General features: G+C 39.6%; 1 protein-coding gene across 1 annotated transcript; it reads right to left on the minus strand.

Moving 5' to 3' along the window:
* Positions 1-1,017: 1,017 nt before the first annotated feature.
* Positions 1,018-2,431, minus strand: dio3a (iodothyronine deiodinase 3a). Its single transcript, XM_080871273.1, has one exon. It carries the CDS (start codon positions 2,360-2,362, stop codon positions 1,577-1,579), a length of 786 nt encoding a protein of 261 aa, XP_080727399.1. The 5' UTR covers positions 2,363-2,431; the 3' UTR covers positions 1,018-1,576.
* Positions 2,432-14,144: the final 11,713 nt, after the last annotated feature.

Here is a 14,144-nt window from a genome sequence, read left to right on the forward strand (position 1 = left end):
TTGACAACAAAGAGCATCCTTGTGTCGTCAATACATTTACATTTCTAAAAGCTTGTTGTGTTGTGTCTACAGTGATTTGTGCCCCTGGTTGTGACTCCTTGCTGGAGGTAAGGACTCTGTATCCCAAAGCTGACTATGAATAATAACGACACAGGGAACCAAATCATCTGACAAGATGTTGCTCCATGTAAGGGCTGTGTCACAGTTATTATATGGTTTCCTGAGTCATCTGTGTCCAAGCCATTGCCCACTGTTGTGTCTTCATTGCGTTGTGACCTGTGTCTGAAGCATCAGAAGAGCTCTTTCTTCAGCTTTATACTTTTTACGCTGCATGGCTGAATTAAATCACATTAGATCATTACAAATCATTATGCATGTTTTTAGACCGGGTGATGCCACGGCATTGATATTCAGTATTAGCTGCAGACGTCTGACGTTTTGAAGGACTGTGTTCTGATGTGGGATTGGTTTGCTAACCCTGAAAACATTAGTGTATTTAGACCCTTGCAGGTGGAAGTATCACTTAGCATAATAGGATAAACTCTGATGATCCTCATTTAATTGTAAGAGGTCAAAGGTTTAGGAAGGTGGGGGTGTGGAGAACAATGGATTTTTTTTCTCTCTCTCTCTTTTTTTCCTAGAGCCATCCCACCATAACCAACTGTATAGTTTAAGTGGTTGACCAATAATTACAAATGCAATATTTCACCATTTTTGCAAAGAGAAAACTTGCTTGCAGCAAATGGCTGATTTTAGAGAAAAAATATTGAAATTGATTCAATTTAAACAAAATTACCGTTATGCTCTTGAGAAAGATTTAATCTAAAACATCTTTCAGATGAGCAATCGTCTTTCACTTCTACGAGACCGAATGGCAGTTAAATCTGTACACAGCATGCTTCATTGTAAAAACAAAATATAAAGACACACACACGCGCGCGCGCATGCCATAACCCTGGCTTGCATGCAGGCACCAATAATTTAACTTGTCCACTTTAAGTATTGTGCTTACAACAAAAAAATAAACAAAAAAGGCCAAAAGAAGGAGTAAACCAAAGAATTTATTGGATACAATAAAATGCCATCCATAAAACGGAACATTTACAAAGTCTTTTTGCGCCACGCAAGGCAGAGAGAACCATCTTCACTCTGCTCACTAGTATGGAAAACATCAATATCGGTTCTCTGGATTTATCCCATTTAAAAACCGAACTTCATAACAATACTGGTGAGCAAAGTGATGCGCACATCTCTAAGTCCCGAGTGGGGGAAAAAAAATCATAGAGGCGCATTTCCACGAGGAGAAAAAAGAACGTATACAGACACAAAGTGCATGTGTTCGGCACCAAAGTCCAAACAAACTAACCTTTTGTAGGTGGGTCCTAAGAGGATGTATAGATGTCCAGTATTAAAGGAAGGAGGACACCCTATACAGCACCTTTCTTTAATTCAGTCCCTTATGAAAAAATAAATACACCATTAATGAAAATCTATCTAAGGGTAGTTACAATACTGAAAAAATGCAGCATATGTTGTTTTATTTTTAAGTAGCAGCTCTAAAAGTGTGAAAATTAATCTACACGTGTATAACTTGGTTATTGGATCTGTCCAGCCCGTCTCTATATCGATTCAGCCAGTCTCTGAGCTCTGAGATCCGATACCCCTCAGGTCCTCTACCACCCTGGTAAACTATCTTTCCCTCCTGCAGGATATAAAGTCTGTCAAAATAAGCTCCGTATGCAGCGTTGGAGGAGTTTTCCATGCTGTCAACCACGACCAGGCTGCCGGGCACTTCCAGATGCATCAGCTGCGCAGCGTTCAGCCTGTCCTCCAGACACCGGTGTTTGGGGATCTGATATGGCGCGTCGGTGCTCATCCAGCCGTCGGAGGGGTGTGCTTCCTCGATGTATACAACTAAAGAGTCTGCTATGTCTGCATTCTCCCTCACAACCTCCTGGAAAGCCTTCAGACGTGCCATGAACGGTGGTCAGGTGCAGCTGCCAAAATTGAGGATAAGCGGTCTCTTGTCCTGTGCGTAGTCGAGGATACGGCTGCGCCGCTGATCCTCCAGCTGGACAACTTCGGTGTTGGGCGCTACCTGTCCAAGATGCGCTGCTTTCAGGAAGTCCAGTTTGTGTCCGTGCCAGACTGCCTTAAGGGACTCAAGGCTGAAGAGCCGATTGGAGTCCGATATGCACAGAGGAGGATCAATGGCATCGCCCTCCTGCTCCTTCATCCTGAAGAACACTCTTTTTCTTATGCATAAAAAGTCAAGCAGCCAAAACATGACAGCTGCCACCAAAAAACGAGGCAACAGGACTAAACAAACTATTGCATTTTTAATAGTTTTAAGAGTATTCATTATCACCTCTAATAACAACCCGATTTGTCTAGCGTTATGCCACGATCTTGTGGGTTGAAGTTGGGTTACTTGCAACTTCCCCTCTTTTTATAGCACTGGCAGATTTGAATGAATCACACCCCGCCTCCAAACCGGGGTCGAGGCCTCACATGGCGGGGATTACCTTCTGTCAATTCCGCAGCTTGTAGTCACAGCCAAAAGCCAACGGTGCTGGATAGGGTGCACCAAAGCGCTGCGTTATGGGCAGTCTCTCATATATAATTTGTTTTTGTTTTTAATCATCAGAATATCAAAAGAGATGTTAAAAGCAAGTCTTAGGTACAACTGTGGGAGAAATATAAGGATATGCAATCATTAATGTGACATTGGGGGGGGGGGGGGAGCAGTTACATTTGAGGAAATTTTTATCATAAAAAATCTGAGCTTAAAAGGCTGACTCTGGAAAACAAAAAAGACAATTTTTAAAAAACAAAACAAACAAACACTTTTTTTAAAAACAAAAAAAAAAGCTTTTATTTCTCATAATTCTTAACTTAAACTCAGAAGAAAAACAAAGTCAAACTAGTAACACATTCCTGCTGTGAATTGTGAGGTCTTACATTTCAAATCACTCTCAGCCAAAATTGTTTTTCATGCATCCCAAATCCTTTTCTTTTGTCCTCCATCACAACACAAGTGGACACATCTGTTTGTTGAGTAAAAGGGTGCCAGTGCTCCTCGCCTCACTCAGACGTCTCCAAAAATGTGGAACACCTTTGGTTTGTTTTGATTTCTTCTTGTTGGTTTTTGTTTTGATTTTTTTCTTTCCTGGTGTAAGGACTGAGGTCTCCACTGTTTTTGTGCCAGTTGTCTGATACAAAAAACAAAAATATCTGCCACATGTAAAAAGACTGTGCGGCATTGTCGGGCGGACTGTACCACAAAACAAGATTAGGCAGGCCATGTGCACACTGTCTGTTAAACGCAGACAGCCAATAATGGCCTAGTTCAAAGTAGACTTCAGACTATCTAAACTACATCACAATTTTTAATACTCATAATCAGATAACAACAATTTAGGGGGGGAAAAGTCATTTAGTTGAATAGTGGTGGTGTGGTCTGGTGGGGCGGCAGCATCTCTGCTGGGGACAGGAAGAGACTGAACAGGGTGATCCGAAGGGCCAGCTCTGTTCTAGGATGCCCTCTGGACCCAGTGGAGGTGGTGAGTGACAGGAGAATGGCGGCTAAGCTGTCATCCCTGTTGGACAACGTCTCCCACCCCATGCAGCAGACTGTGACAGCACTGAGCAGCTCCTTCAGTGGGAGACTGCGGCACCCACGGTGTGGGACGGAGAGATTTCGCAGGTCTTTCCTCCCCACTGCTGTCAGACTCCACAACAAAGACTTTAACTGAACAAACACACACATCCACACATGTGCAATAACACTAAGTGCAATAATCCTTTCTGGCATCGTTGTATTTTTACTCAGTTGTATATAGCATTCGTATTCTATTTTTATCTTATTGTATATTTTTATTCTATTTTATTCTACTGTATATAGTATATTATTTTATTCTATTCTGTACAGCTGTGTACTGTATTTATTCTTATTGTATTCTAATTTTTGCGTCATAACTTTTGCACTGTCCACTTCCTGCTGTGACAAAACAAATTTCCCACGTGTGGGACTAATAAAGGTTATCTTATCTTATCTTATCTTAGATAACATACACTGACATCATTTCTGAAAAAGAAAATACACTTTTTTTGAGCCTGAGATAATCGGATGGGCATGGCTGACTGAACTCAAAAAATTAAATGCCATCGATACAGAAAATTAAACTCACTGATTCACTGCTTTGCCTGCAACACCCTCTCACCATGTATGCTTTATACCAATCACCTCTAAATTTCATTGATATTCCATTTATCCTGTTGTATTGTCAGACCACATGGTTGAGCAAAGCTGGTAGGCAACCATCAAGAGGGGAAAACCACACAGAGGAAAGGATGGTTTAAGCTTCATTTGTACTCTATTGAATCTTTACACAGCTTAGATTGTGGCCTCCACAACCAGCTGATGTCGTTTTAGGGCTAGGCTGTGTTTAGTTTCTTCATGTGCTTCCAACAATAGCATGTTAAGATAGGGAGACCATGCTGGAGTTATCTACTGAATCTATGCACAGACTGAAAGATAAAATGCCGTAGGTCTACACTGGTCATTCGTGTAGCATTGTGAACAGGCAAGATACATTTACAGCCTTATTTTGTTTCAGAGGTTTTATTCTAATCAGTGTACTGATTTTGCAATGCCTGTTCCCAAGAAGAACAATGACAGATGTTGTTTTACTGAAGAGGTGCTCATCAGACTTTGGTTTAGGGTTTCTGTCCCGCCCAGAGTTTAGCTAGGTGCCAGTTAGCTATTTTTTTTGTCTATACAGACTCAATTCATATGACAATAAAGGTTCAAATAATGAATAGTTATGGTGTTGGAATTCACACCTCGTCTTGTCTGATTATCAAATCATTGCACTAAACAGCTGAAGTCTGCCACACATGCACAAAACAAATTTAAAAAACAGCTGCAGGTAGAAACTGAGGCTACTAAGCTACAAGCTCACCTGCTGATCGCTGTGTTTGTTACCTGCTGAAAATCAACCTTTGGCTGCTTGAATGAACTCAGTATGCACTCAGCTTCAGGTTCTTTGCTGCTAGCTTAGTGTTAGCACATTGTCTTTGCAGATGCTTGGAAAAAGTTGATGTCATGTTAGCAGCAATGCAGACTTGTCTCTGGCCTTTGTGTAATTTGCACGTTGCCATCATGTTTTTGTCCTTTTCCTTAATATAACTGAAAGTCATGTTCATATTTTTACTAGTGAAATGCTGCAAATGCTCTCCCGCCACAGGAATTAAGTACACTGCCAGTAGCAAAACGATGCAGGGAAAGGGCCCCTCTTTTTGTTATCCACACATCATGCAAGTAGTTGAAAGACTAATGGAAATTAAATAAATAATTTCAGTAACTGTAATGTGATTACTGAATTTCATCACAGAAAAATGTAATGTGACTACTTCTCTACATCATCTACTAACCTGCAACCTATCCCCGTTTTTAACACTGCAGTGGAGACAGTTTCCTACCCTCGAGTGTTTTGACTCCTTGATTTCATCACCCTGTTGTTGCTGTCATCTGTCTGCCAGATATCGCGATCTCATCAACCTTACAACATGTTGCACAGACCCACTGTCTGTGTCTCTAAGCTGTATACCGGAATATCAATAAACACCCCATTAAAGCAAACACTGGAACAAGACTTTGGGTGATTTCTTCAACAATACATCCAAAATCCTTCCAAACCTTCTCACCACAGCTGTTAGAGACTTTCACAAAAATAAACCTTTAGAAGAAGCCTTAGAAATTGAAAGACAAATTATAAAGAACACAAGTTAAAGGAGGTATCGGAAACTTTTAAAAGACTTTTAATAAAGTGGCATTCTCACCGGGGAAGGACAATAAAACACCAGTGAGATTTCACCCATCGAAATAAACAGCCACACGTGCGACACGTATATAAAAAAGACACCAACTCGTTTCCAGAGGGAAGGATGATACTACGACTAAAGGCAGGTTCTCGGAGTAATGTTGCATGTTATGGATTTTTTTAAAAACCCAAACAGCCTGTGGATTAAGCTAAAGCAGAGCTGACACATCGGACAGTTAACAGACACTAGATGTGTAGCTTCTGTCAAAAACACAAGCAAACAGTTAACGGTTATGAAAATACAAGTTGGTTAGATTGTTTTAGAAGTGTCATATTTTCCTTTAGAGCCTGTCTAGTTTGATTATCAGGAAACACTGCAGCATAACATTGTCAAATAATATAATCAGTTCATAAGTTTGTACAAACTTCTTTCACATTCTGGCAATAAAAAACTGAAGTTTCTTTACAGTAGTTGCTATATGTTTTGTACCATGTATGTGTTTAATGTGTTTTCAAATTCTTATTTAAAATTTCATTAGGTATGAGTAGGAACAGAATCACCACGAGAAGAAGAAGACATGTGCATGTTTTATTTCCTCTGTAATTTGAAGCATCCCAGGTGAAGGTGTAGCAATATTTTGCATGTGTTATGTGACAACTGGGAATAAAATAAAAATATCTTCTCACGGGAAGTAATGCTTCATTTGTTGCATCAACGCTAAAACAAATGTACAAATTAAGCAACTCCGGAAGGAAAGCAGTAACTTTCATTTCTTCTTGTATGTATGCTGCTAATCACATGGGATTTTTTATAGAATGACAGACAAAGAAAAATGATTTTAACCCAACTTACACCTTAATAAAAGCAACTGAATGACATCATTTTAAGCCAGAGATTCTCACCCCTCTGATGCAGAGCAGATATTATTACACATGAGATGATTAGACATAGGAAGTACATATATCCTCATCAGATCCATGTCCATTAATCTGTGGGATCAATGTTAATGACTCAGTAACCGACCGTGCTTTTTGAAGGGTGTTCTGTTTAAAATCTTTTTGTGCTCCACAGGGATTTAACATCTGGTCATACATATTAGCCATTATAGACTAAAATGCCATTTACCGGTCTGGTGTGCTTATTTAACAAAAGCATTCCTGGTCTAGAGATCACATGGTATATCGGTTAAGCCCTAATCTCCTGTTACGGTAAATCCATGTCATGTATGACTGCAAGACGTCTGTAAACCACACAAGTAAAGATGTCATTTGTCTGTGGGTCACAGTCATTCTGATGAGTCAGACAGCAGATGGAGGGAAGAGAAACTGTAAGTTGATATCGCTGTCCAATTTTTGTGTGTGTGTGCGGTTCATCAGCTTAACAAAAGGATTTTTCTCAAGATCATATATCAGTTATTATGTAATCCGACAGAGACACGTATGAGTTTTTCAGAAATCCTCAAACCATTTTGCTAAGATTGTGTATCTGTGTTTTGACTCCACAGTCAGTCATCACTTTATCATGACAATTACAATGTTTAGCTTTGTTCAAACTGTTTCAGGCAGGTGTTGATGGTGAGGTTTCATCAATCAGCCACAAAATTAAAACCACCGACAGCAGAAGTAAATAACATTGATCATCACGTTGTATCTCGTAAATGCTATACTCAGCTGGGAATTTTTGGATCCTGGGACCCGTGTGGACGTTATTTACTGGTACCACCCACCTAAATATTGTTGCGAATCAAATGCGCACCCCCAAGGCAATGGCAGCCCCTGACAGCAGGGACCACCAGCAGCAGAGCAACATGTCCCACCGCAATACTAAAACTTCCCAAGAGTGGTTTGAGGTAATCAACAAAAAAGCAAGAAGCATGACCTGACCCCACATCAGGTCACAAAATTTTATTATTATTATCAATTGAGCACCTGCAGGATGCACTAGAAGAGCCTAAACCCCAGAGAAGCCTTTCGACAGTCTGCGAATTCAAAAGCTTCACTGCCAATGTCTCAGTGCCAAATGCCGCAAGAGTCCCTGCAGAGGATTCATTCTGATGCGTAAATGGGTCCGAGTTGTTTCTGAGACATGTGTGGGAACCACACGATATTCGACAGGCTGTTTTAATGTTGAAGATACAATAAATACCATCTTTTTTTTCTTTTTTTTTTTTTTTTTCTATGACCCCCCACCCCCACTAGGTGATGGAGCTGATAAAAGGGGCCCAGAGCAATTGATCTAATGTGGTGGCAGAGGCTGTGTCAAGACTAATGTAATCTAATAGATAATTTCTATATTGGTTAGAATTAAGATTATTTTTATTTTTCCAGTTCATGAGGACTGTTTTCTTGGCTATGCATAGGGCAGTGAAGATCATATGGGCTATATTCTTTTCTGAAGTGACATTATCTAAGCTGCCCAGTAGACACACTAAGGGGGAAGTTGGAATGTTACATTTCAGACACTTTGATAAGTCTTCACATATCTCGCGCCAAAACTTTTGCACTGGTGGACAGAACCAAAGAGCGTGGATGTAATTGTCTGGTGTATTGCCTTGACAGTGTGAGCAGTTGTTGGAAGATGTAAAGCCCATCTTGAACATCCGATGACCTGTATAGTGCACTCTATGAAGTATTTTGTATTGTATTAATTGCAGACTGGGATTTTTAATTAATTTAAAAGTTTTTAAGCAAATCTGAGACCAGAAGTTTTGGTCTAGGTTGACTGATAAATCTGCTTCCCACTTTGCAGTAGGAAGGGATATTGATTCATCTAATTTAGAAAGTGTTCTGTATATTTTAGATAATAATTTAGGGGATTTAAGAGTAAGAAAATGTGCCGCACTTAGTGGTGTTTGTAATTCAACTTGACTGAGGTTAAATTTCTTTTTTACTATGGATTTAATTTGTTGATATTCTAAAAACCTTGTCTTGTTGATCCCATATTGTTCAACTAGTCTGTCAAATGGAATAAATTCTGTTCCCTCTAATATATGTTCTAAGTATTTAATTCCTTTACAACTCCATTCTGGAAAATTAATCATATTATTGTTTTGTAATATGTCAGGGTTATTCCAGATAGGTGTACGTTTGCATGGGATTAATGAAGACTCCGTTATTTTTAGAAACTCCCACCATGCTGTTAGAGAAAAGCTGATGTTGATACTTTTAAAGCATTCATGTCTTTTGATGTTTGAGCTAATAAATGGTAGGTCTGAAATCTCTAGATCCTTGCATAGTGCCTGTTCAACATCTAGCCAGGGCTCAACTAAGAAGGTATGTTTTAACCATTCTGAGATGAACTGAAGCCTGTTGGCTAAGAAGTATTGGTGAAAATTAGGCAGATCTAATCCTCCTCTATCCTTGGTTCTTTGTAGCGTTTTTAAGCTAATACGCGGGGGTTTATCTTTCCAAAGGAATTTGGAAATATATGAATCCAGAGATCTGAACCAATCTTGTGATGGTTTGTTAGGGATCATCAAAAATAAGTAATTTATTTTTGGCAAGATCATCATTTTTATAGTGGCGACCCTTCCCATGAGTGATATGGGTAAAGATTTCCATCTAGTCAGATCGCCTTCTACTTTCTTTAGAAGTGGGATGTGGTTTAGTTTAGTTAAGTCTGAAAGCTTAGGAGAGACATTAATACCTAAATATTTAATATTTCCGGATTGCAGTGGGGCAGAGGAAGAATTATGGAAGGAGCAGTTAATGGGGAGAACTGTAGATTTTGGCCAGTTAATTGAATAATCTGAAACTCTTGAAAACCAGTTTATTAAAGTAATTACCTCAGAGAGGTTGGTTTGTGTGTTTTGCAGAAAAAGCAACACATCATCCGCATAGAGACTGATTTTATGTTCTATGTTCTTACATTTTATGCCCTTAATTGTTGTAGCCTGTCTAAATGCTGCTGCTAGAGGTTCGATAAAAATTGCAAAAAGTGAAGGGGAGAGTGGGCATCCCTGTCTGGTGCCCCTCAGGAGACAGAAGCTGGAGGATGTCTGGTCATTTGTTCTGATACGAGCCGTTGGGGAATTGTATAATATTCTTATCCAGTTTATGAAAGAGTTTCCAAAACCAAATTTGTGTAAAGTTGCGAATAAAAATTTCCAATTAACTCTGTCAAATGCTTTTTCTGCATCTAGAGATAATATTATGGTTTCGATGTTTTTATCGTATGAGTAGTCTATTAAATTAAGTAATCTACGAGTGTTTGTTGAGGAGTGCCGACCTTTTATGAAACCAGTTTGGTCAGGATGAATTAAGAGGGGGGTCATTTTCTCTAATCTCTTTGAGAGAGCTTTGCAGATTATTTTAAGGTCTACATTTAAAAGAGAAATTGGACGATAGCTTGAGGGAAATAAAGGGTCTTTGCCTGGTTTTAGCAGGAGACTAATGTTGGCAGAATTCATATTTGGTGGTAGTCTGCCCTTTTCCTCGATTTCCTGCAACATGCTGTGGAATACTGGTGCCAAAATTGTCCAGAATTCTTTGTAGAATTCTGCAGGGAAGCCGTCTGGACCTGGAGCCTTATTATTGGGCATACTTATCAGGGCTTCCTGGAGTTCACTTGGCGTCAGTGGCGAATCCAGTTCCATTGCTTGACTGTCTAGTAATTTTGGAAGAGTTACGTTGTCAAGAAACAGATCAATTTCATTTTTAGATGGGTTTATTTGTGGTGAGTATAAAGTTTCATAGAAATCCCTAAAAATGTTGTTTATTCTTCCAGGATCATATATTGTGTTCCCCGATAAATCTTTAGCAGCACATATAGTTATTTTTTCTTTATTTATTTTTAGCTGGTTAGCTAGAAATCGACCTGATTTGTTACTGTGTTCAAAATAAATAATAAATACCATCTTAATATATTTTAACATCAAACATTTTAACCTTTATGAATACAGGATTTATTGTCAGGCTGTAGTATTAGACTAATTTTATTTCATTTGGTATACTGTCTTATTTTGGCCTTTTTCCTTTTTCTATCTGACTTTGTTTCTTTGGAAATTTTAAACTCACGAAATACTAGTATGTGTTACTGTATCTACATATTTTCTGCATCATGCTTTTTCCTTAAATATTAAACACCACTTGATCTAACACCTAAAACTGAATGTTTCTTAAGCTCAAGTATAACCTGATAAATTTTTGGCATCTTAATTTGTTTGATTATAGGCTGAGCAAAAACAACCAATTCAATGACCTGAACAAAGGCAGACATTTCAAAAAATTAATAACAGGAAACATCGGCGTTGTTAATGTAATCGTAACATTATCGATAGCGTGTTGTACCTACAAATTAAATCCTGTTAGATGTGTTTAAAAGTGTTCAAATATGCGTGGACAGTGGCATCTGATCAGACTTCATATTGCACAGACCTGATGTTTGACTTAAAGAGAATAAATGGGACGTTTGCTTATAATGTGCCTGGTATGTTTCACTGCTACAAGAGATGCGTGTGATGACAGGCTGCTTCTTTATTGGGCGTCTCATTTAGACTGGGAAGCAGAAACATGACTGTAATGAATTCAGCAGCTGACTCACCATTCCTCAATCTGCCGTTCTCTTTTTTGGGAGACATTTTAACATATCTGCCGTCGTTTAATCCTCCAGCTCTTTCACTTCGGAGCCGTTTTCTCCCTCCGCCAACCTTCCTACTCCTTCCCCCTTTGCTTCCTCCCCACGCTGAAACTGTATTAACACTCTATTATCTAAACCTTCTTTACTTTCTCACAGCGCGAAAACAGAAGTGTGCTGGTGGAAAAAAGGCTCACCTACTGTGCCTAAATTTGCTTTGAGGAATTACTCTTTTGTTCTTGCTGCTGAAAACCAGAGATGTATTCTAACCTACTTACTTTTACCTCCTATAAACTTTGCTGGATTCTTGGCAGTGGCTCCAGGTTCATCTGAGGACAATGCAGATCTGGGAAAACAGCCCTTTTCTGCTGCTTACTTGTTGAGTTGGCGAAACTCCAGAAACCACAACTGATGGAATATCATAAAGACTAACCCACAAAACAGATTTATGATAAGTTTCAATGCTTGCTCCTTCTCTTTCAAGTCACTGATATCTCTCTCTCATTGCACTGAATTGAATAGAGGATAAAAAATCTACCTCTTCCCCATCCTCTGCTTCACCTTCCCTGACCCCGTCTAAATCAAAGAGAACTAGTGTTCACGCTCAACTTGAATGAACTGCTGTTGCTTGTCCCATGGGCTGTTTGTATCTCAGCAACTGGCGAGCCAATGAGGAGTGAACCAACGTGTTATAATAATCTGTTTCATCTTGCTGGTCACATCGCTCACGAGACGATTCAAGTAGTCCTTCAGTTTAAGCACGCCAGAAAAGAAGTCTTTGAAGAAACAGCGTTTTAACAATTTACTTTCTTTCTTTCTTTCTTTTTTCTAAACCTACTTTTACCTTTTCTGAAAGAATAAGAAATGCTTGATGTTTTTGAAATCCTCGTCTTCTGTGAGACTGTCAAGGTGTCACCGATACTGTCACTCTATACAGTCTTTAACTTTGATGGCATTGTGATGTCTCTGCAGTATACCTTTAGGGTCTGTGCTAGTGTTTCAAAAATACAACCTGTTGAAGTTTAGATGGTTTAGCTGATATTAGTTTCTGTCTCTCTTTGTCTGGCGTTAAACAAAACAACGCATTTCCACGCCAGATCTCAAGAGAAGTGCTGACATCTGAGCTGCTGTGGGCATTGTCTGTGGATAGAGGACAACATTTCATCAGGTAAACGATTTAATAACTCCATTAGGACGCAGCTAGTTTGAGCAAATGAAATTGCACTTGTGGATTTAAACTGCGAGGAGGAAAAAAAGACAAAAATATATAAGAAGCGGCACAAAAGAAGGAGCCGTTAGGGCTGCTGTGTTGACGTCGTAAATTTAAATGCAGTGGAAAGTCAATGAAAAGGTGAGAACTTACTGATGCATAGTTGCTCTGAGTGGTGCGAGCTGAGGCTAAGACAATATTTGGAACTATTTTTCAGCTTTTTGCTCACTGCGGGGCGGTTAAAGCTCCAGAGATGAAAGAATAAAGAAGCAAAACAGCAGAAAGAACAGCAGTGTCGGAGCCTGTGCTGAACACACTCTAGACATACAGTCATTTACATTTCGTACATTTACTGCTCAGGGCAAAAATGGCCAGACTGCATGGCGCGTTCAGCATGCAAATCTTCTCGACTGAAACAAGGTGAAAACGCGCTCCGTGCTTGTCTGAACACACCGTAACGCGCACTGCCTGCAGGTGGCACAAGTGCCAGAAGTGCAGGAACTTTCGCTTTCTCCACCAATAGATGATGCACGTCTGAATGGTGCAGTCCTGCAATTTTAAAGCCAATTTCATTTTCTTTTCATGTGCAGCTCGCGTAGTTCTGCAGTTGCGGCTGCAGTTGAATGAGTCTATACTTGGCCTAGATTTGGCCAGTTTACGTCACTACCTCTGCCCGTCTGTGTTGCAGCATCACAAGTCTACACTTATTTTCATATCCTCGTAACAGTCCGCTTTCAGCACAACATTTAAAAAGTAAGCCTAAATGTATGTGTATCTTCTTTAATATTTCTTGGGGGGAGGGGTGAAAAAAGTGCTTCTGATTGACCTACTTAACAAAGGTTTTATTACAATTTACTTTTCATTTGTAGCAAAATCCTTTTACTGTGTGTTAATATACTTTCAAAGCTATTTACAAAAAACCTTGAGAGCAACTTTGCTTGTTTCTCACAGATATTTTATCTGTAGTCTGAGGGGTTTCTGGCAGGTCTCCACACAGGCTAGAGTCTTTAGTGTTCCCTGGCCTTATTTGCACTCTCCAAGTAATGATGATGGTGTGCATGTCGCACGATGTCCTCATGTGGCTTCTTTCACTGCTGTTTGAGCTTATTAGTGAGTTCCCTTCTGTGCACTGTAACACTGATGCCAGTCCTCAGGACAGATGGTGGCAAGACAGGGTGAGTGAGAAAACCTCTGACATACACTCCCGCTCTCTCTCTCTGTCTGTCTTTCTCTGTCTCGATGTCTCTCGCCCCCTGAGGCGCACTCACAGCTGCTGTAAACAATTTTCTTTATGTTCTCTTGTGTGATGTTGGTCCATTTATGAATTGTTATTTTTGATGAAATGGGATCAGATGTTTCTTTTTTTGAAAATCAGCCATGTACGACATTTTGGTGCAGTACAAAGCATTTAGTGTGACTCAGTTTTCACAGTTTGGGAAAGAATGTTGAATCCTGGTTTTCCATCCACAAACGATGTGTCCTTTCAGTTTTAAATAAGCCAGAATTAGCTGCTTTTGAAGAGTGGAAAAGGTTA

This window comes from Rhamphochromis sp. 'chilingali' (assembly GCF_963969265.1).
Source record: "Rhamphochromis sp. 'chilingali' genome assembly, chromosome: 21".
NCBI lineage: Eukaryota > Metazoa > Chordata > Actinopteri > Cichliformes > Cichlidae > Rhamphochromis > Rhamphochromis sp. 'chilingali'.